Source organism: Rhea pennata, chromosome 8 (assembly GCF_028389875.1).
Source record: "Rhea pennata isolate bPtePen1 chromosome 8, bPtePen1.pri, whole genome shotgun sequence".
NCBI classification, from domain to species: Eukaryota; Metazoa; Chordata; class Aves; order Rheiformes; family Rheidae; genus Rhea; species Rhea pennata.
Genome location: NC_084670.1, coordinates 15,506,091 through 15,529,407, shown reverse-complemented (window position 1 = coordinate 15,529,407; position 23,317 = coordinate 15,506,091). Strand labels below are relative to the sequence as shown.

Here is a 23,317-nt window from a genome sequence, read left to right as displayed (position 1 = left end):
GACTTGTAATTTTGAGAGGTTTATTAGTCTTATCTGAGCAGGGAAGCCTGTTCGAGATCTACAGAAAATCACAGTGGCCTGACAGGAAGGTTGTGCCAAATTCTTTTGTGTATCTCTGTATAGTGCCAATGGTATGCACTAATTAATATGAAATGCTTTTTATTTATTATGGAATAATCTAACTCTGGATTTTTCAGAATGATCAGCTAGGCAATGACACTTCTGAGACATTCTCTCCTCTAAGACGAAAGAAACAGGGAAGGTAGAAAGACCACACTGCCCCTGCAACACCTGAAATCTAAGAAACTCAATTCCTGTTCTTTGTACAGTACTATTTATTATTGAAAATTAAAGTATGAAAATTCAGTTTACTCCAACAATAGCTCCTGGATTACCCTTTAGAGTCAAAAATAATGTTTTCTAATAAAAACCTACTAAAATCATTATTTGTGAAGTGAATTTCTCTCCTAATTTTTGTTTCTTTTTGTCAATTTTTTGCTGTATGTGGTCATCTCCCATCCATTTTCTAGGCTGCAGGATGAAAGAGAGAAGCACTACACAGAGAGCTGTCTGTTCAGTAACTCTGCATTATTTTATTATGTTGCAAAGTATTTCAAAGTTCTTTTTAAAATCATTCTTGCATTTAATCTCAGAGGGTACAAGTAAAACCCAGTATTTTAAAAGAAACTTTGAAAGCACATGCAGTAAAATTTTGAAGAGCCTCAGACTTGATCTATTTTAAGTCTTTTTCTCTCTTGTTAAGAGGACTGGGGTGGCATTATTGACATTGTATCACGGAGGAGGAGCTGACAACTACGGACAATCATCCTGCAGGAGATGAAAGAAATTGAAAATCAGGCAACATATAGCCTGGTTAGTGGCATATATTTTGCTAGCGAAGTTGGAAAAATGTGTTTCTTTACATTTTACCCTGAAATTGCTGAATCTGGCCATTGTTAAAAAAATAAAACAAAAAACAAAAAAACCCTAAAAACTGTAAGAAAGAATGATTTTACTAGATATAAAAATGCACAAGGAACAATGCAGACTATATAAATTTTTCATGCAAGTCAGTTCAGTCTAACCAGTCTTTGATATAAAAAACTACCAAGGTAAAGTAATTTCTGACCAGTTGCCAGTTTTTTTTCCTCTATCCAAAGCCATATCATAAGGCAAGGAATGTTACTTCCAATTCAGATAATAACCATTTCTGTTCTTATACTTTTGAGTAAGTTGAGGTAAAAGAGGTATAAACTTTGATCTTTTTCTTTTCTGAGAGTTTTATACCTGTGCAAAGCCAACATTTGTACAGTTGATATGGGGCACAATACACATTTATCAAAGACTGAAATACATAGGATCATGCAGCAAGATGATAAAGCGTGGCAGGTTGCTGAAGCAGGGAGAAAGCAGGGTGACAGCACAGGAGAGATACCTTAAGGTAAGCCCTGCATGTCTTCTCTCGTTTTTGGAGCTTTTTAGTAAGAAAAAAGAAAATCAGAAGTTAGACACATTCTGGAAAGCTTCAGAAATACCCCAAAATTAGTCTGGTGTTTCAAATCCCAAATCTGAACTATAAAGAGTCTGGACATTAATATAGTTTCTGTCCAGTGATGACTATAAAAAATCATTATACAGGAAACTTTTCTTCCAAACCTTAATACAGACACCTAGATATATTTGCCCAAACAGTGGGATTTCTGTGAAAAGGCTGAAGGAGAAAAATCCTGTGTGAGCACCTCACCTGTCTCTGGGAAAACTCTTTTAAGGGTAGCTAGGGATTTTAAATAAAATTATTGTCAAAATATTGAAGGAGAAGCAGGATCTCTCTAAAGAAGCCTGAAAAACGTTTCATTCATAGCCTGTTGACTAAACTGAGGCAAGGAAGAGATCATGAAGTAAAGCACTTCTGAAAAAAACAGGAATGACAGTATTTATGTGATTTGCATCTAAAACACTAAGACATAAGTTTTCTCTAAAATAAGATTTCCTTATTCCAAACATGGGGTATATTTTTAATATATCAATAATAACTAATATTGTGTCTTCAAAAGGCTAAGAAAGTGCTATTATTCTGCAGGAAGTCAGATCAAAACAAAATCTTGCACCTATGCAGAATCCCACTGATTTTATTATATATTTAGGCTGATCATTAAAATGCTCACTGGACAAAAAAAAGGACAAAAATACTGATTTGTTATGGAATTTCTGAGAGCTACTGCCCGTTTTCCTCACACTAGTTATAATGTACTTTGTATTTTGATAAGGGACACACAGCTATTCTGTTTTTAGGATGAGTCAGCTATGATGAATTATCGCACATCACCTACAGAAAGGAATTTAAACATTCTTCTCTGTATTTACTACTGTTTTCTCTCACATGTTTATTCCAGAATTATAAGCACGCAGGAGCAAAGTATGGATTTGGCAGTACTATTTCTGAAAGGAAAAAAACCCAAGGGCAATGGTTATCCCAGCAGGAGGTACTGAATGGAGGTGCATACCTTGTTATAACTCCTTCCTGCAGAGTCTTTCTCACTGGGCCTCAGTTCCTGCAGCTGAGCATCAAGAATGTCCACGAGCTGCTCCATCAGCCTCACTGACGAGCTGACATCCCCGGCAAACACTGGTCCTTTGGTGTGTTTAGCCAGTTCATTGGCCAGACTAGCAGCATTTTCTCCACTTCTGATCTGAAATGACAATTTATATTATCTCAGCAGGATCCCTTGTTCTGCTTGCGGCTCCTAATTCCAATTCCCCGTATACCTTTGTTGTGGTGAAATAACCATTTGCACATACATTCAAATCTGCAACTAATTGAGACCAATAATGTTCTCTTTATCTCAGAAGATTAAAGGTTCTTAGATCCGTGACACACAAAAGCAGTTCTTAACAGCTATCAAAACCAGAAATCAGACTGGGACTTTTGGGCTAGATCTTCTGTTTCATCCTCACTTTTATTTTACTGCCATTATCAGACACTATGAAACGTATTTGTTCATACCAGTGCTTGAAGCATTTGAAAGTCAAGTAGCTTGGTACTGACAACAAATTATCCAGTTTTCATAAACTTAGTAAATCTCAGTAGGGAGGGAAAACAGAGAAAATGGCTCTGTGCTCTAATCATACTGTTACTAATGCACTCATATAAAAATATACTTACTACAGTATAATTTTCCCTAACTAAAAAGTGCTCGTATACCACACATCTTGCTGTGTGATTTATAATGTTTGATTCATTAAGCAAATATAGCTTTTGTTTTCTGAAGACAAGGCAAGCTATTTTACTTTAAACAGCAATGAAATTCCATAAGTAGATAAGGCACAAGAACTCAGAGCACATGTGAGCTGAACTTTTGATAAAGGCTTTACGCACCAAGCCCGAGTAACTCCTCCTATTCTAAATGAGCACAGAGTAGTAACGATGGTTTCAACAAACAAACTGAATTATTGATGCTCAGAGTTAAAAATCCTTAATCAGTTGTATTAAAAGGTTCCAACCAACCTTCTGCGCCAACTGGTTCACCCAGTGCGAGGTGCAGTTGCTGAGATCAGGGCCTTTGGGGTTCCACGTTCCAGTTAAAATCACGCACAGATACGAGGCAGTTCCTACAACAGATGTAGAAACCTACAGTGAAACTGAAACAATTTTTCTGCATGCATTTAGGAAATCAGCTAGAACATACTCTTAAAACATGCTCAATGCTGAATACCACTAATGGGAGTAGCTGACAATAATTAACAAAAACTTTAAGAAAATAATGTAATTACAAACAGCAATACAAAAAGTCACTGAAAAGTACCAGGCATTTTCTGCAAACAAACAAAAAGCTCTTGATTTTTCCTGGAGCTCATCCAGAGGGGAGTTCATAATGAGAAGGGCAGCTGTAAGCATATTTCACAACCATCCTCAAGCAAAGACCTAAAATTTGACCTGGATTCTCAAAGAGCATGTGCAAGGCAATTCTGCACCCATGCTCAAATGCCTTTTACAGACTACAACTTGACCACTGCCTGTAGATACTGCATTCTCCAAGTAACAAAAAAATTAGTAGGAAAGACAGCTTCAGATTAAAAAATATCACCATGAGAGAGCTGCACATTGCTTTCTGAATCAGGATATATTTTTAAAGACAATACCTCGTGTTCCTTTGGGGCAAGGGCGTTCAACCATCATTCCTCTTTGTGTCTGAGGCCAGCTAATCCCTCTAGCCTCAGACGGTTCACAGAATCTCTCTGGCAAAGGGAAAAAACTTGTCACAGGAGGAATTTTGGTTGTGGAAACTGGTGGTGGTGGCTTGGGTCCTCTGCTTCCTTCTTTCGTTCCTCCGGCTAATGTTGTGCTTATGGGACCTTTCTGTGATGTAGTGCTAGTGGTGGACACTGTGGTTTTGTATAGCTCTGCTGAAGAAGTTATTGTCACTGCTGTGGTAGGCACTGCACAGAGAAAATTAGAGTAATAATAAAGTAAGTGATTTCAGAATTATCAAAAAAATTTTTTTAAATGTTATTTATGTAGTTTTAAAGGATTCTCCTGTGTCTCCTTTGATTTATCACAATATCACTCTTTTCTTATTGCTATACTGGATGCTTAAGATATAAAATTGAATGAGTTTCAATTTCTTTTTTTAATCCCAGCTCACACCAGTATGCTGTTTCAACATGTTCTCTGAATAGTTTTTCCGTAATAAAAATTGATAGTTACATTTCTGAAGGCTGAAAGGCAATACTAGTGAGTTATCAGTACATAACAAACATAAAGCAATTAAAGATTTCGTAATCATTTCTGGAGAAGGAATAACTCAACAGACAGACTCATTTGAATCAGCGTGCCATAAGCAATACAGTTCAGCTTTAACAGCAGAAGTAGTGGGCTGTAACTAACTAGACCATTTTAAAAAGCAGACCCCCAAACTTCAAGTCACCCACTACACACCTTCCAGGAAAATAATTACTGTAACATCTTCCTACCCGGTAGTCATTCTGCTTGACAGACTCGTAGCATGCCTGATTAGCTCCAAACAGAAGAAAGACATAGCAGGTACATGCTGGTTTAGTGCTGGAATAGTTGAGGCTTTAATATCCCTTTTTGAAAAAGCAGGTATGAAGATACAACTCATTCATGCCAACGGCAAGTACATAGTTTAATTTTTGATTAAACACTAGGCTTGGTTTAGGCCCCATCTTTTCTCATTGAGACTCATCATGGGTCTTTTCACTGACCAACGGAGGAGAACTGTTGGAACTGGTCAGATTCCCCCAGAGCTATTTAATTTTGGGGTGCATTTGTTAATACTAGTGGAGATAATACTCTGTAATTTCCGTTCATCACCTTGAAATGTATATTGAGCAACAATATACATATTATACATATTGAGCTGAAACAATGCAAATGAGTAATGCAATTGAAATAGTTATCATTAATTATTTCCAAATCTTCATTAGCATTCACAGTGTTTTATATGCATAAAAGCACAGATCCTTGTACTGAGGAATAAACAAGCTCATATCAAATCTGCTTTTTATATCCTTCCTGATATAGAAATAAATGAAGCTAATTTTAGGATTAACTTTAGTGCATAAAGTAAAGTTTGGTTTTTTGTTCTCTGTGGCCCTTGAACTCTGACTTACTGAACAATGTATGTTCTTAAATTAAACCACAAACAAAAACAAAAGAAGAGGTGCCTAGCTTTCATCCAGCGGATGTTTTTTAGGTTTGTGTTTTGAATAAGATTAACTTTTAGTAGTCTGGAAAATAAACAACTATTATTTCAAAATCCTCTTTTAATTATATCCCAGTTATAACAACTTCTTATGAGTTTCATTAATTTATGTTGTTGTTTCTGTACGAATTTAGAGTGGAGTTTTTGAACATCAGAATCTATTTCTAAAGAGCACATGCAAAGACATTCTTTTTAACCTCTTCTTGCTCACAGAGGAGAAACTTCTTCAGAGAGTGTCTTCTGCCCAGTCTAATTCTTGTTTGTTTGAAAAGGGCCCGTGTAATTGTGACGAACCTCTTGTGCAGCCAGCTACTGCAAAAACCTGTTCAAACCTTTGTGTGTGCTGCAAGCGCTTGCCCAACATCTTCGGCAACTGCTGTAATTTCCTTTTGATTACAACACATCTGGCTTGCTAGCACTTTCCCAACTCACGTTTGTCCAAAGCATCCCAGTTGCTTGCAGCCGCATCAGGCGACTGCTGCTCAGCCGGGTCCTGGGCAAGAAGGAGCTGCCAGAGGAAGGGGAACGAGGCAGGCAAAAACCAGTTATTCCCATCAACCCCTAACGTAGTGCTGGTTAATACATTTTAATCACTAAAATTAGCTTTAGCAATATCGCTAACAGTACTCAGCCCTACAGCACTTAGGCTGTCTTTGCCTCAGGAGTGAAGTAGCCCTGTAGGAACTCGCACCAAGTGACAGAGCTTTAACAGTGAGGTGATGATTTTCAGGACATATTTTGTGCTGAACCCTGAGCTAAGATATTCTGCTGTCATTATGGTAGTCTTTAATGCTAGCCATTAAAACGAATTCTAAAGCATATCACCTATGATGTAAATATGACCCACGTAGCTTAGCAGTAATATATACTTCTGAAACTTATTTAAGAAGACTTTTTAGGAAAAAAGACTTTAAACCACCTCTGTCACAAAACTAAAACGAATACAGAACATTTCTAAGAGATTTCCTCTTGATTTACATTTAAAAAATGGAGTACTCCATATATTTAAGAATGCACCATGAAACTTCAGGCAGAGCGGGAAGTCTTAGAAGGGAGGAAGTTGAAAAACAAGACCCAACTGAACCCATTGCTTTAGGAATACATCTAGCATTTAGAAGGCAGACCATTTTGTTTTTGTTGACCTATTGGAGAACTTAATCTGGAAGGTCATTGTCCTGAGCTTTAAGCAGACACATGATAGCTGCCACCACCTGATGTTTCTCGGTCTGGAGGCCCTGGGTGATGGCATCTGCAGGCTCCTATGCACCGTCTTTCACAGTGCTTTACAGATATAAGATAATGGCAGTGACTATTAATAAACTGCAACTAAGAAGAGGAAAAATCTCCGTTTTTGGGTTATTAACATTATCACCCCAAGCAGCATGGATGAGACTGTAAAAGGCTGAAGATTTGTAATTTTTGTCCAATTCAAAAAAAGCAGGTTTTACAGTGTGAGATTCTATTTTGGACTTTTTGATTAGGCTTGACATGCCAAGGAGAAAAACAAAACCTCTACTTCCTTCTTTTTTTTTTTTTCTTCTTCGTTTTTTTTAAAAGTAGGTGTGTTTCATTGTCAGCTGCAGACAGTCTTTGTAAAATAAAAAATAAGAATAATAGGAAGAAAATTCAAAGACAGAAGTAGAGGATAACTAATTTACATTTGTTTCATGCATTACCTAACAGCTGATTTAAATAGTTATACGTACTATCTGTTTCCAAAAACGGAGATGCCACTGGAGTAAAACTAACACCTGTTTAACAGTGTGATGTCTATAAAAAAACATAACACAATTGCCTAGGACAGCAGGGAATAGTAACTTTGTTTCCCCAACTGACAGAAAAGAGTAGATTTAGAGAAGGCATTAATTTTGAAGCTATTTGGTATTGATTGCCAACAGGTTTCAACCCTAAGTAGGCATTAAATACTTAAGAAAAAATCTGACATTAGATACTAAAATCTTATTGAAATGCCTAGATGATGCATCACTTCTGAATTTCTAATGGTTCCATTTCCATCTCCCTTTTCATCCATTTCATCTCTAGATGATTTTAGAAATTGGCTGCATTGATTTTTCAGTTAAACGTATGTTTTTATAGGTCAGACATTTAAATGTATTTGAACATCTGAAAATACAGACGCCCGCTTTCCTTCTCAAAACGTGTCACACACTGAGCTGGCACGCAAAGCAACGGGGATCAGAGACCTATAGCAGTCAGGATCTCCCTGTCTTCTGCTGACTCCTGCTATGTGCCTAACTGTTTTTATGCTTCAGTGCATAAGGGGGAAGCCACTAAGACTTTCTTAATTACCTGCAGTTTCCAGCTATTACACTGGCCAGCATTCTATTGACCCTGCCAAATCCCATTTAGTTGAAAGCAAAACGTTTACACAGCCATTTCTAAATTTATACCTGTAAATGATAATAAATACGCTATAAAATTAGCAAAATAGCTATGATTAAGAAATGTACTATCTGGTCCCCATTATGCTGTCTTTATTTGTACAGCCGCTCTTTAATCAATCTGCAGTGTAGCAGATTCAAAATAATAGTAAAGAGCTGATTTACTTAACAATTTGCTGCATGACTTCATCATAGATTCTTGGGAGCTGCAAAGATTTATCTGCACCAGCTTTCTACTATTTTAAGCCACTGGTGATGGTACTCTCAGAGGTTTTGCTCTGTCCATACCCACAACATCCATATTTTCCTGCAGTGATCCAATAAAATTTAATGATGGGTATCATGGTACAAAAGGGGAGACTGAATTCCAGTCTGAACAGCTTTGCTCAGTTAGCACAAATTGGGATAAGTATAGATGAAATCTTTCCCTAACGCACTAAAACAAAACAAAAGGGTTTATCTTCTTTTTTGTTACCAAGGAAACCTTACAATGTAATAACTCATTCACTTTTTAGAGAGAAAATTCCCTTCATTCTTCCTGAGTCTTTTCATTTAAAATTCCTTTAAAAAGACCTTTTGCCAACTAGGATTCTTTTGGTCTTCTGAATACCTCCTTTAGAAATAATGGAAGGGAACATATCCATTGAACTTACCAAGAATATTTAAAAAAAAAATGTTTTGAATTTTAATAGCTGTTATTTTCAGGACCCAATACATTCTATTTTATTTTTAATTTAATGTTTATAATTTTACATATAATTTTCTCACTTAACCTTATAAAAGGTGCTGTTCTGTAATATTCGAGCAGTATTTGTCAGCCATATCTCAGAATACCATTTACAGATCTACAGTCTATAATTTCCCTGAGAACAGAGAAGAAAAAACAACAGATGAAGAATGAAGTCAAGGGGCAATGTTCTTGAGGGCAGAAAGAGCTGGTAAACTCAATTTCTAAGGTAAAAGAGTAGCTTGGCTGCAATATCCTTAGTTGTAGAAATCTGAAGCATTTTTCTGAAGATTAAGAATGTAAGGACATGAGGAGCCTGTAACATGCAGCGCTGCAATATGGGGAGATAGCTTAGGTTTGCAGCAAACACAAGGTCAGTATTAGGTTTGTTAGAGTAATATATCAATAGGCTTATTTAAAACTGGAAAAAATAAAAGAGAGGGAAAAAAGGCAGGTTTGGAGTTACAAATGAATCCAGTATTTTGGCCTTGGGAGCAATGCAAAGGTTTGCGTTCAGGAGGGTGACTCCAAGGTGACACAGAAGGCTTTCTATGAAGGAAGACGACTTCTTTTTGAATCGCTCGATAGTAAGAAGTTACGGCGTAGTCAAGCACTGACAGCCAAGACAGACAGATGGGTAAAAAAAAATCAGCAAGTGTCTACGTGTCATTATTGCTCCCACGGCAACAGAAGGAACACAGACTGCTGAGCTTTCCACCAGGGCCCCAAGTTAACCGTTCGAACAGAAAAGGCCAGGACTTCCAATTTGGAGGCACTGACCTTGCGACATCATTAAATACTGGATATTAAAGCACCATCGCAGAAGACAGTAAAAAAGAAGATTCTCGTGCTAGCAGACATAAAAAATGTTATCCTAACACCTCTGTCTTTCAGTAGACGGTTAAGAAATCTGTGTTGACCTGAAAGATCAGAACAAAAGAAACCCCCAAATACCCTTCATCAAATATACGTATAAGCAGAGAATTTGATCTAACTCCACGAGACAAAAAAGAAATCAAAATGTGCACTTCATATACAGAACCTTATACTGCACAACAATGAAAGGACTGATCTTCAATTTACATAGATTTTACTTTGAAACAAAGAGGATCTGAGAATATAATACAAATAAAAAACAGAGTTAGAAACTGTATAGAATCTTTGTATGATTTTACAGTATTACATCTTCAGGACAGTCATATTAAATAACTTTTCCTTTAGTATGTATTTAACTACAGGCAGTTCGCTTAGGCAGAAGAGAAAATGAATAAAAACATATTCTTAGATCTGCCATTTACAAATCCACACAAAATTAAACTATTGGGCATTGGCTTTATGAAGGAAAAAATACTTCTTGTGAATATATGCATCACACACACATTGAAATAAATATAAAGCCTATCGGCTCTACAGCTAAAAAGGATCAGGAATAAAATGTATTTATTGAGCCTATAATGCATGCAGAACTAGAAGCCGCAAAGCACTCAACAAAATATCGCACTGCACCTTCATGGGTGAGTGGGCGAAGTGCTCAGACGAGAGGCGAGCACCCTGCAGCGTGCCCCAGGCCCGGCTCGTCCAGCCGCGGCCGCAGCCCGCGGCTCGCACGCCGGCTCCTGCGCGTGGGAGCCCGGGAGCAGCGAGGGGGCTGGGGGCCGCCCAGATCTCCTTCTGGCCCCAGACAGGATGCGGCCAGGACGCGTCCTGCAACCTTACAGCACCTTACAGACGCCCTTATAATAAAAACATTAGGAAAGGTCTTGTGGTCTATTAAAGACAAGGAAGGACTCCACAAAGCCCTTTCTTATCTTGTTTAGCAATTTTTGCCCCAGTGCAGTGACTGAAAGATTAGCTTTTGCCACATTTATGATGTATGCTTTTCTTAATATGATACCAACCCAAAACGAACTCTGTTGTTTGAATGGCAACAGCTGCTTAGAACCTGCACCTCCACCTTCTCCTCCTACTTCTAAAGCTTTGGAGAATTTGCATCATCACCACTGCTAAACCAGACGAAAAGTGACAGACATGAGTATGTATGAAAATGAAAACAATACAGTTGTTCTCTAATTACATAGGTGGGTACATCTACACTAAGAGCAGCCCCAAAGCCTCCCTCGGGAAGGGGCCTGCTTCCTAAGCAAGCAGCTGGCCAGGTGGCTCTCAAGGCCACGCTTGGACCTGCAGCACTGCAAGCTGAGAGCACTAACATATTAGTTTAAAACTGTCTTGCTCTGGTATAACCTACAGACTCGCATGTCTAGCAACAGCTATATCAGAATATATTGATATAACTGTGTATATACTACACAGTTTTGTACTGCTGTACATGAGCCAGCTTAGCTGAAGCAGGAGAGCTACCTTTCATGTTAAGAAGCCATTATTACTACCTTTTTGAAGTAGAGAAAGGTCTGTTAAACATGTATACCAATTAGATGAGAGAAGTGAAATATTACCTTCATTACTAAAGCAGCTCATCAAAATTCTGTTCTTTTTTGCATGCATCTTCTGTCGCAGAGTACTTCTCTCAAATTTTACTTTCTCCCTTAGGTGCTAATATCTGGCTGTGCCTATTCATGTCACTCTTTTAGGGATATCTGGGTCCTAAAGGCCTGTTTTTTTCTGTTCGCTTTTGGCAGTTAATGTCTTGCCTTTTAAGTAGTTGTTCTGACATCAAATGAACTGAATTGCAACTGCACTGGACTTACCAACAAAATTGCTACAGAGATGCCAAATAATCTTGTCTAACTAGACATTAGAAATTGTGAAAATAAGGCTGTAGAAAAATATTTATGCTCGGTATTGCACTCTAACCCCTTACACCTCCTCTGGGACTTCCCAGCACACATCACTCTCCACTGCTGGTGCCAAAAAGTTAAAAAGTCTGCACGTACGTCGTGATCAATCCCAAAGGCAGGTAACACACAACAAACACAAACATGTTTCCGGCTCTGTGTGAATGAACTCAAGCTTACTTTAGCTATAGAAAATTGAACTGTCTAGTTTAGTGTAAAGTAAATAATGCCCCAACTCATTCTCAAACACAGAACCATTATATTCCTGTATAAGGAAAGAAAAAAATACAAGCCTGTAAAACAAATAATTATCTCTTTCTTCACAGATTCTGTAAATAGAATGCCTTGCACCAGCCTAACTTTGTGTAGCCCAGTATCATGCTGAGAAACGCTCCCAGCCCTTCTGCCAAAAGTGAAGTCTAAGACCAGAGACGTCTTGGCATAGCTGCCTGAGCAGAGGTCCAAGGGGATCACAAATGAGAAAACCCAACTTCTTACCTTGGGCAGGATCAGGTGGGCCAAACTCCAAAGAGTACCGTAGAATGAAGTTGTTATTCCACACGTACAGCTGGTTATCTCGGGGGTTGTAATCCACTGCGGCAATGTACTGGTACTGGTTGGGGAAGGGAACGTCGACGTGCTCGCCCCTGCTCAGCCTGGTGTTGTAGATGTAGTCGATGGCGTTCCTGCCCGTTTCGCTTTCGTTGTCTTGGTACACCGACCGGACGACGTAGAGGACTCCGCATATCATAAAAGCATTCGATGCTGCCCGTTTGTCGTACGTGGTTTCCCACGTGGCTTCAAAGCGAAGGGTGTAGGGATTCAGTTGGCTAATAACGATCATCCCGTTGTTTTGCTCCGTGGCATAAATCACCCATAAGCCATTTTCATCAACGGCCAGGTCAATGTCAGTCTTCCCTCCCCACCGGTACGGAGAGGTGTCGTGGTAATTAGCGTAATTGATAATGGCCTCTCCGCTCTTAATTCTAGTCCTCAAGTCAAATTTTACTATGTTCCTAGTTCTTTCTTTGTTAAAAAAGACAGCACCATCATACACCACAAATCCAGTACCATCCACTCGATTGGGAAGTTTGTACGTTGTCTGCTGGCGTCCGTTTTGGAAGTCCTCTAAGGAAGCATATTCTATCAAAGTATCGGTGCGGTATGGAGTCCACGGCATGAAGTATATTTTATCTGCAGCCTGGAGAGGATCTTTGCACCAAGCACCTGCTTTTTGTTCAGCTTCATATAAATACGGTGAGTCCACAATTGCTTTCAACGTCCCCGGGCAAACAAAAACTAACAGTCACAGAGAGAAGTAAGACAAGAATTACGTCAAATTACAACCGTCTCATAATCAAAAAAAAAAAGAAAAAGAAAAAAAAAAGCTAGGTAAATCATAATGACTGTGTCAGGAAGAAAAAAAATCAATTTAATTGGCACTGGATTATACCTTATTTTAGAATTAATGCAGTTATCACCCTTTATCATCCACTTTTCTTAAAGTTACCATGTTCTTGCTGTACCAGTATGGGAAGTGGACGGGAACTGTTTTCACTAGTACAGACCAAGGCTCAATGGCATACACAGACAGCTGAAAATGTAGAGCTACTCTTGCATTTTCATCTTAAGACTTTTAATGAGTACGCATTAACGCTCCAGAGCTTTTAACTGGTGTGCAGCAGTGCGCTAGGTCATTTCAGTCCGAAAAAAAAATCACTTCAACTTGTTTAGAACTTTAAGAAGTGGGGAGGCTGAAAAAGGAGGTGCCTCGCTTAAAAATAAAGAAACAAAACAAATCATCAGGTATATAGAGAAAGCAATTAGGAGCCGAGAAAACAAAACACAACCAAAGCAATGAATGAAACAGACCAGGAAACCCTGTAACCATGGCATGCTATGGAGAGGGTTCTGGAAGCCAGGCAAGATGACACTTTATTAACAAGAATTTACCCAAGGGTGAGAGAAAGAGAGGGAAAGAAAGACAAAGAGAGAGGGAGAGAGAAAAAAGCAAGGGAGTCATCCCTCCAGCCCAAGTATTTCAGACACTATCCCCCGCCACCTACTTTAAGCAGCCAAGTCACTTTATTGCAAACAGTCGACTTCTGTATGAGGTGTACTTATGAGATCCTGCTGATTATCATAATATAAGAGTGTTGTGGGGAGGGGAAGGGAAGAGGTTAACATCCATAAGGCACATAACAAGGAGCTGGGGTTTGGACTGTATACGTTATTTACCTTTTTGCTCCACTTCTATTTTAAGCATCGGAAGAAAAATAAAAAAGTGCAAGGAAAAAAGAAAGAAGATTAACATAAATTGACTATTAATCTAAAGATTAAATTAGTAACAGACGCTAAATATAGGGAGAATAAGAACTGCACTATATTGGGTAAAGAGAAACAGACAACAGGAAAACCTAGCAGGAGAGAGATTCTCAGGTTACATAAGTGAACATGGATCAATCATCTTAGTAGATTAAGGAGGCAATACAGATAAGTTGGCATGTAGTTTCACTTAGTGAACCTGAATAAATAATGAATGACTTCACTAATGCATGGTATACATACTCTTCTTCTTCTCAAACCCAAAGCATTATGCTATCAGGTTGATTTTTAAGAGAATGGCACATTAATATAGTATATATGTGTTAATGCACATATACATAGTATATTAATTAGATAATTTTAAATCCAAAATACAGTATATTAATTATACAGGCATGTATATGTGCTTTGGAAACCTTCCCCCCATCTTTTCCCCAGTCATTCCTCTGCTCTTCTTTCTTGAAAAGAAAGTAGCTTGCATTCTTTAGTTCTCTTTAGGTTTTATTTATTTTCCTGAGTGTTAATCTTGAGAATTTTGTCACTTCTTAGTCTATAACTGCAAAATCTGACTAGAAGAAACAAGCAAAAACATCTAGAAAGAGGAAGCAAAAGCACAGTAAGCAAGAAGAAAAGAGAAGAAAAAATTAACATTTAGCTCATTTAGATATTCTCCAGCATCACCGATTAAGCCCGAAACGGCAAGCTAGTATGCAAGGACAGTCATACTAAATGTTCAAAACAAATACCCATCCCACCACCATGCACGGAAAATCATGAAACAAACCTGATTAACAAAATTATATTATTATTACTATAGCAATTTTTCCCCAAGGAAATTTTAAGGAACAAATTTTAGGAAGAGTTATAGCTGAAGTCCAGCTAGTAAATAGCTTTCCAATAATTATTTGCAATAAAACCTATTTCACATACTCAGTAGCCTTTGAAGTAGGTTCCCTTAGTTTCATAAAATGACCTGGAAAATGACAGTTATAGCAATCTTTATAATAGTATCTGCTGATACCAAGGAAGTGTATCAAAACTATCTGCACAGCTATTACATCTTCAGTATTATGGTATTATCCAGAAAAATGTATTTCTATGTTCCATAAGAAGTTTTGGATTTTCAGTTTCATTTAACAAAATTACATATGATTTTGTGAGAACAGTATTGGCTGAGCTATTCTAGTGTTTCTTTAGGAAACAACTGAAAAACTTTTATGGGGGGGGGAGGTGGAAGAAAGATGCTTAATATTGTCAAAATGAGCAGTAGTTCTCCTAGCCTTTGTACATTTATGTATCCAGGAAACATTCTTGTTTTTTTGCAATTTGTAATTCTTGAGTTATCTGAGCAAACAGAAGATGCCGTCTTAGGTGGACTCCTAGGTTTCACGATTCAGTGTTAATGACTTTCAGATGATTCTGTCTGTGAACGATTATGCATGAGTTCTTCCTCGCCAAAGAGCAATATTGCAATCATATCTGCTTTGAATCAGTAATAGGACAGTGGGAAAAAGACAGGGACAGCAAAAATCATCAGAGGCATGTCTGCTCTGAGTGCATTTGTGTAAAGCTGCACATTTTTCAGGGACAGATGGGCTTATTGAAATAAATAAATGCTGCAAAGTCAATCAATACAGAGAGAGAGAGAACGAAACACTTTAAAATGTTTTCTATTGGATTCATGAGTCCAGAAAGGGCTTAAAATAAAAATGCACCGATGTATAAAATGGTACTTTTGATGTGCTTATTAATAAAAGGGCTGACTTCTCTTATTCAGTCGAAGTGTCAATGTACATTGTGCAGCATAATTGAGAGAAATGTCAAGTATGGTACTCTCAATTTCTTTGTAATTTAATCAATAACATTCTAATTTTAGGACAAAGCAATACCTATTAAATTTGTTTAGAACTGTAGTTTTGTTGGAGATCCAACTGAGTATCTCAACAGATTTTTTTTCAACTAAAGAAGACTAGAAAAACATCAGCAATAGACCTATACTCTAAGATGCAAACAAAGGAAGCTTTTTATTAAGTATTTTGTTATGAGGGCAATGAATACAGAATCCAGAGGAAGCTCAATCGATACGCGTGACCAGCAAGGCAGCTACGCATTTCTGGAGGCCAGCAAGACATAGAGAAGCTCATAAACTGCATTTTGTACAAGGGTGACACACCAGTTCCAACGCATAAAAACTCCCAATTTTTATCACAAAATCTGGTACTAGAGCTTTCTGTAATCTCTCGTGGACTGAAAGGTGTCACAGCAAGACACAGTGAATTCTGCAGTCCTGCAATAATGAAAGATGAAGTTCAGAAAAATAGGAACTGTAACTGAACTTTGGTTTCTAATTTTAAAGTCTCATGAGCACTAAACACCCTCCTCCCTAGACCCACGAAAGCCTATCCTGCCTTCCTGACCAGTCTCTTATGCTGCAACAGCTGCTGTTTGCAACACTAGTGATTTTGGCCCTTCTGTACGCCTGGAAACAGAGCACTGGAACATGGACGAGAGAAAACATTAAGACTTGTAACTGGCACTCATCAGGCAGCAAAAAAGAGACTTGGAAAAATGCAATGATAGGCTTTGGGGGACAGGGAAAAAAGAGAGCCAACAAGCAAAGGGCCGCTGAGGCACAATGTGGTTTGAAATTAAACTTCAAAGCTGATCTTTTATAACTGGCAACTTTCTTGATGATTGCCGGCAACAACAGAAGACTCCTCTTAAAATTTTCGAATTAGACTCATCAAATCATTAAGGTTGGAAGGGACCTCTGGAGATCATCTAGTCCAACCTCCCTGCTCAGCAGGGTCACCTAAAGCATGTTAGAATTAGGCATAGTGTCATCACTGTACATGCTGCAGTTAACAAACTCCCAAACTTAGACTTTCAAAGACAAAAGGTATCCAGAATTGTGAGTTATGACAGACACAGAATTATATAATAAAAGGGGCATGCCAATACAATTGTCAGTAAATAAAAATAAACATTTTAAAGGTAGAGTAACTATATGTTAGAATACAGGGTAGACCGCGCTGTGGCATTATACTTCTGAAAACTGGAAAAGAAAAGATGCCTGTAGATAGGAATACCCAATTGGTAGAATATATCCACATTTGTCTTCCTAAAACAACATAAAAAATTATGTTTGAACATTATTTGCATTACACTTTCTCTCTATGGACTAGCCTACTGGAAGTGGAAACGTAACTTCTCGTCATTTGACTGACCTCATGGTTTGGAATCAGATGCACCCTCTTTCTGGGAATTTGAAAACAAAAATAACGCTAAAGTAAAAGTCATCTTTGTGGAACAAAATAATTTTGGTTAGATTGGGGTAAGACATCACTCCTCAAAAGTGGCATAAGAAGAATGGTTATAACAAGCCACCGATACTACACACAGGAGGAATGGCACTAGGAATCACTGTATGCAGTAGGCTTCCAATCCTACAAATGGTACAGAAAAAAAAAATCAGAAAGCATCCGTTTCACAATGACACAGCAGAAATGAAGAAAAAAAGATGATCTGTGTTTGGCCTTTAACAACAGTGAATGTTCAATGTGGTGAAACAGTACAGAATAGCATTCTGATTTAAGAAGCTTGAATCTTAAAATCATGTGCAGTAACCAGTAAGGACAGTTTTGACATGGCTTTGCTTATGCCAGAACTCATTTCCCTCCTCTCTGGACATAGACTGTCACCACAGAGTTTTTGCATCTCAGAGTTGATGTGCTTCCTGTACCAACAGAAAATGCGACTTTGGTTAAGCATTACTGTAGATTAAGAAATTCACGCTTAATAGTAACTAAAGGAAACAATCAGGCACTGCTCAAACTCCACTGCAAACACAGCTATTTCTCTGTTGAATTACAGAATGGGAAGTTACAGAAGGGAGAAGTCACTGCAAAAGATGACCTTACAAGGAAGCAAAACCAGTTAAAAATGTTGAATCTGCAGAACGTTTACAAACATGCACACATGTCAGTGAGAAGAATATTAATTACTGCAAGGAAATAAGAAGTATGCCTAAAACTAGTGAATTCTGGCTTTAGAAAGAATATTGCACAAAACTGCTGAAATAGCACAACTTCTGATTTTTTTTTTTTTTTTGCTCTCAATATTTATTCCAGTATTTACTCTGTTTTTTTTTTTTTTAAAAAAAAATGACTGTTTTGGCAGTTGATTTCAAGGCACAATTCGCATTTTCTGTTCACAGTAAAAGTGAACATTTCTTTCATGCTTTTTTCCCCGTTATTTTCAAGAAACAGATTTTAGTAACGTACTGATGAATTATTCGCTCTGAATCAGGGCTCACTTGGGAACGTGCCCCGGAAGCACAGAGTCGTCTTACAAAGTCTCCCAGCGGAGGCATTTGCCTCAGCGTGTCAGCGGTGGGTTTTGCTGTGCACCCAAAGCAACCACAACAGCAGGTAGCCTTTCAAGCAGATCATGATTAAAATTGGAGTCAATTCCTTCTTTAGAAATCTGCGAGCCAAACCAATTTGTCAGCAACTGGTACTGGGCAAAAGTACAAATTTCTAGCTGGCCTACTGAATAGCTAATTCGAGTTTGTTTTCTGGAAGAACAGTAGCCTTAAAAGCCAAACACTTAAGAACGCAGACAGACGCCTGGCCAGCATCGCCCCATGGCTTCCTTCCACACGTGGTGACGCTAATCGGAGGCCCTAGTCGGCAAGTGCTCTGCATGCATAACGGTTCGGTGGGCCGCAGGCATACGCTCCTTTTCCATGGAATAATAGCGCTCCCGCTCTAATTGCGAAGGCCGGAGGAAGTGAACGAGAATAAAAAGATTATACTTACTGTAAGGAACACATTCATACTGAACTTCTAGGTATTTGTATGTCCCTGGACAAGGATCAGGAAACACATCTGACCCAGTAACTACTATACATTGTGTTCGGTTGTTGCACCTGAAATGGGAGAAGAAAGCAGGCTAATTAATTTAAAATTACATTTTCATTTGCAAGTTAATACTAAAGTGGTAAATACAGTGCTAACTCTTTTCACGCTTGGACAGTACAGTCCATAAGAAAATAAATTTAATTAATATTTTATCAGTCAAAGTCCATAAATAAGGCTTAGTTCAAGCGATGCTCCCAAATATGGGAATCGCTGTTACCTCAAATGTTACTCATTCCTGAAAGAGATAGTGGTTCCCAAATATATACTACCTGTATACAGCTATACAACAGAATCAAAGCAAAAGGCAAAGATGATACACGATATAAAAAAGCACCAGGTCTCAGTTTGGAATAACGTACAATAACGTAAGTGAGCAACTACTTAGTTCTTTAGAGACAATACATTCTGCTGAATAGTTTTACATCTCAGACAGCTTTTTGCTGTGACTCAAGCTATGATTTTGTTTGAAAGAGTTACTGTAGACAAAGAGCATTAATATTTCCATTTTAACTATTTTAGGAGCAATTGGTGGACTCTAAGCTTCCTCTGTTAGGTTACAGGAAGAGGAAAGGAATGATCTGAGGAAATAAGAAAAAGAGTTAAAATGAATAACTGCAAAAATATTAATTAAAATACATTCTGCACTAAATACGGAAACATTTAACAACAGAAACAGAAATGCATTTGAGAAAAAAGAACTTTGTATATAAATATCTCTAGCCATTAGGGTCTACTGAATTTAACAGTTTTTAAGTTTTTTTAATAGAATCAGATATTTTAGACTACCATTCTGTTCTCTAGAATAGAAAAGAAGTATTACATTGGAATTTTAAGGGAAAAAACTATCACATAACTGTAAAGAGACAGTCAAAATGTAATACAGAAAAAACAGTTATAAAGAAGTGGGGGGAAAAAAAAGGTCAGGAAGTTTGGTGACTAAAGGAAAGGAGCTTGGCTGATCTTCCCGGGTGAGTTTTGTTTGTCAGCAAACTGAGTAACAGAGGTCTAAAGATAAGTAATAGCCTAGCCTTTGACTCCCACGGTACATCAGCTTCTCTACTGCCCTACAACTTCCCACACTCTGAATACCACATTGCAAGCTAAAATAATTTATCTTGTGTCAATGAGTTCCCACAGTTGTACACTGCAAACAGGTATGAGAATAATTTAATTCACGCTACCTCATAAAAGGTAGAGTAAGGACAATTGAAACAAATCACTTTCCTTTGAATATTCTAATTGAACTAGCACAGAACTGGATGGGACACTTTTGCTAAGTAAATCCAGGAACAAAAACTCTTCTGACTTTTTCTAGTTGATTTTTTTTTTTTAAGGTTAGTTACTTCACTTTTAGTCTGGAGATAGGCAGGAGGTTCTGTACATGCCAAAGGGATGGAGAGCTCCCTTGGTGCTGCTGTGGAGGGGGCACAGACTGGTCCCTTGTGCAGCTCACACAGGCACCACTGGGTGACTCAGGATACTATATATATAATATATGTATAATAATGTATGTTATATACAAAAATATACGTATTAACATAGTATTTACATGTATTATACTAGCACGTGCATATGCTAGTTTCTTTAATTTTTTTTGTTTCTTTAGTATAAATTTTATTTTGAGGCAAAAATCATTCCTACAGGCTTTGCATAGCGCATCATTCAATATAATGGTTCATACAGCTTTGAACTGTATGAAAATTTCATTTTACACTTGAATGAGTGGCAATTAAGAGAGAAATATTGATTTGTTACAAAATAAAATGGATATGTATTGGGAGGAATTGCTTGAGAATGAAACTGATGAAGGTCATATTCAGCTGTGAAAAACTTTACCAACAGTATTTGTAAGCCTTATGGAAAAGACAAACTCTTGTTCCCTCCCTGTGAGACACCGCTGTTCTCTTTTCTCACGCATTTTCCCCCAGTGAAAAACTCATAACGTTGCCATCGATCAGGGAACTAGGAAGAGCTTCACCCAACTTACATGGAACGGATGGATAATAATATTTCTGAAAAATGCAGTACTTTCTTTCTTTGTACAGTAAGGACTAGTATCAAACTTACAGCACTGTCATTTACATTTAGCAATTTGAAAAATTGGACTAGACATCATCAGAGAAAAAAAAATAGCTGGCAATTAGCTTGAAACCCCCCAGTCATTTTAACCAATATCACTATTTCTACACAACATACTGTTAGCTTGGTACGTCTATCCAAAATTGTTCCAATTGAAGGCACAATATAACCAGCTTTAATTTCCAGGAAATTGTTAGAAATTGTAGTACATGAATTAAATTTGAAACTTCAGTTAGGAAAAGACTAACTGCAGCACTGAATAGTGATACCTCAGGTTGCTGGGCTAATAACTGCCAGTTTTTTGCAAAGGGGAGCGGAGGAAGCACCACTATAACTCACAGACTGCAAGGACTAGTTGTCTGCTCTCAACACTCATTTCTTCAGCAGTTTAGTTTGAACGAGGAAGGGTTACATTTTCATAATGCAAAAGCATCACTCCGAATCTAGTAATCTAAAAATCAAAAGGAGTATTTAATTAACAGTTACAGCACAATGTCTGAACTCCTTTCACCTCAGGAAGAAGACTGTGCAAATGAGGAATGGCCCTTTCACACACCAAATTAACACAGAAAAAAAGGGAAGTGAAGCAACCCGCCGTTGAGCTGTAAGCAAGTACACGCCGCTCCCGGCGCATCCATCGCCCTGTGCACAACCCCTCTCCTGTGCTCCGCATTAAGGACAGCTGTACTTTCCACGATAACTTGTTTGCATTCCAGCTCTAATCTTAACTTGTACAATTCCCAACAAATTGCTTTAGCTCTTTTTTTTATTATTGTTATCTTATGCTCATTACTGCACTTTCCCACGTGCAACGTATGGAGATGAGATTCCACGGGCAATCTATTGTGTGAGGTGTTTTAATCAATAATCTCGTTCTGCTGATTAAGCAGAGGCTTCTGTTTTGGCAAGATAACATTAGTTTCTTCTGTCATGCTCCAAAAGCTATTGGGAATCTTTGGCAGATCATTAGATATGCTACAATAAAGCTTCGGTACATTCCCTTTTCTTTCTTAAATTACTTCTTCACTGTCCTATCATTCCCCGTCACCGCTGGCACTGCATTATTATTACAGCTCCCCTGAAACTTGCACTAGAGCTATGTCTCCAGGCCATAAGATGCCATTTTCAATTGAAGCTTCTGCTTGAAAATATAAATTAAGAAAATTTCATTATCTCCTGCCAAGGGCCATTATTCACCACTGTTCTAAGGAAGATTAAAAATGCAAAATCTACGGACTTGAACAAATAATCCAGCAGTGAAATGAAATGCTCAGTGTATCATGACTGGACTAGAAAGCTGAAGTATTGAAATCCAGAAAGCAAATCCTGGAACGATTTTAGTGTTAGGTGGGTCAAACAGACTGACTGAGGGAAGAGGTCATCTTTATGGGTAAGTTATGTAAGGTACATAAAGATACATACAGTTCCTTTGCAAAGGTTTCTTGCAGTTTTGCCCAGTTAAGATACATTAACAATGTCCACTACACAGTTTATCCTTCTAATGCCTTGGTTTCGCACGGGTAGCTTTTGACAAATATAGTAACATAACGGAAACATCAGTGTCATTTTGAGAGGAATATGGGTTAAGGCCTGGCAAGAAACAGCTATCAAAATAACTCTGGGTATTCCCAATGCTGTGGTTTTCTGTGAATGTAGTGTTTCATTAAGCAAAGTAAAATTGGCAGGGACTATCAAGACGCAAAAAAACATCTGTATCTACTTCAATTTTTAAAAAAGCAAAAAAAAAAAAAAAGATAATATAGTAAAGCCATGTTTAATAATTTTTTTCATAAAAATGTTAATATGTTTTTAAAATCTATTTTGAAATGTTTTGAAACTTTCAGGTCAGTTTTGACAATATTTCTCTTTCAGCATATTGATTAAATACTTAAAAGCTAGCATGATGACATGCTCCTGCATATTGCCTGCAGCAACCTGCCTAAACACCACTTGCAGCATGTAAACTATGAGTCGTAGCACCACATACTCCATATGGTCGTCTTGTTCCTTATTTCACCCTCTGTGAGTTGCAACCTGAGCAGAGGGATGGGAATGTGGAATGACTACGCTCCGTGCACTTTTAACAACAGCTTATTTCAAATTGAAAAATTCCTGAACCTCTTTACCAGAATAAACAATTATTTCTACATATGTATTCCTGACAGCCTAAAACCACCATGTGCGATGCGCTTCTCCTTTTGAATGCATATTCACTAGACTTCCACTCCTGTTAATAAGCTCAAAGTTAATACGTATGAAATTGTCAAATTTACTTAAATACAATGATTTATTAATTTAGTCCGCAGAAAATATATACAAAAAACAGATATAAAATAGCCAGAGA

At 37.8% G+C, this 23,317-nt stretch overlaps 1 protein-coding gene across 9 annotated transcripts in view; it reads right to left on the bottom strand.

Annotated features, from left to right (window-relative positions):
• Positions 1-23,317, bottom strand: part of ADGRL2 (adhesion G protein-coupled receptor L2) — a 379,725-nt gene that overhangs the window by 32,470 nt on the left and 323,938 nt on the right. For 7 of the 9 annotated variants that reach the window (XM_062581959.1, XM_062581960.1, XM_062581962.1 and 4 more), the window contains 6 exons: positions 18,793-18,902; positions 12,146-12,946; positions 4,141-4,437; positions 3,506-3,609; positions 2,505-2,690; positions 1,436-1,474 (listed from right to left, as the gene is read on the bottom strand). In XM_062581959.1, coding sequence (XP_062437943.1) covers positions 1,436-1,474; positions 2,505-2,690; positions 3,506-3,609; positions 4,141-4,437; positions 12,146-12,946; positions 18,793-18,902 — 1,537 coding nt within the window. The remainder of the gene's footprint in view (positions 1-1,435; positions 1,475-2,504; positions 2,691-3,505; positions 3,610-4,140; positions 4,438-12,145; positions 12,947-18,792; positions 18,903-23,317) is intronic. The other 2 variants (XM_062581961.1, XM_062581958.1) reach the window with 1 other exon arrangement.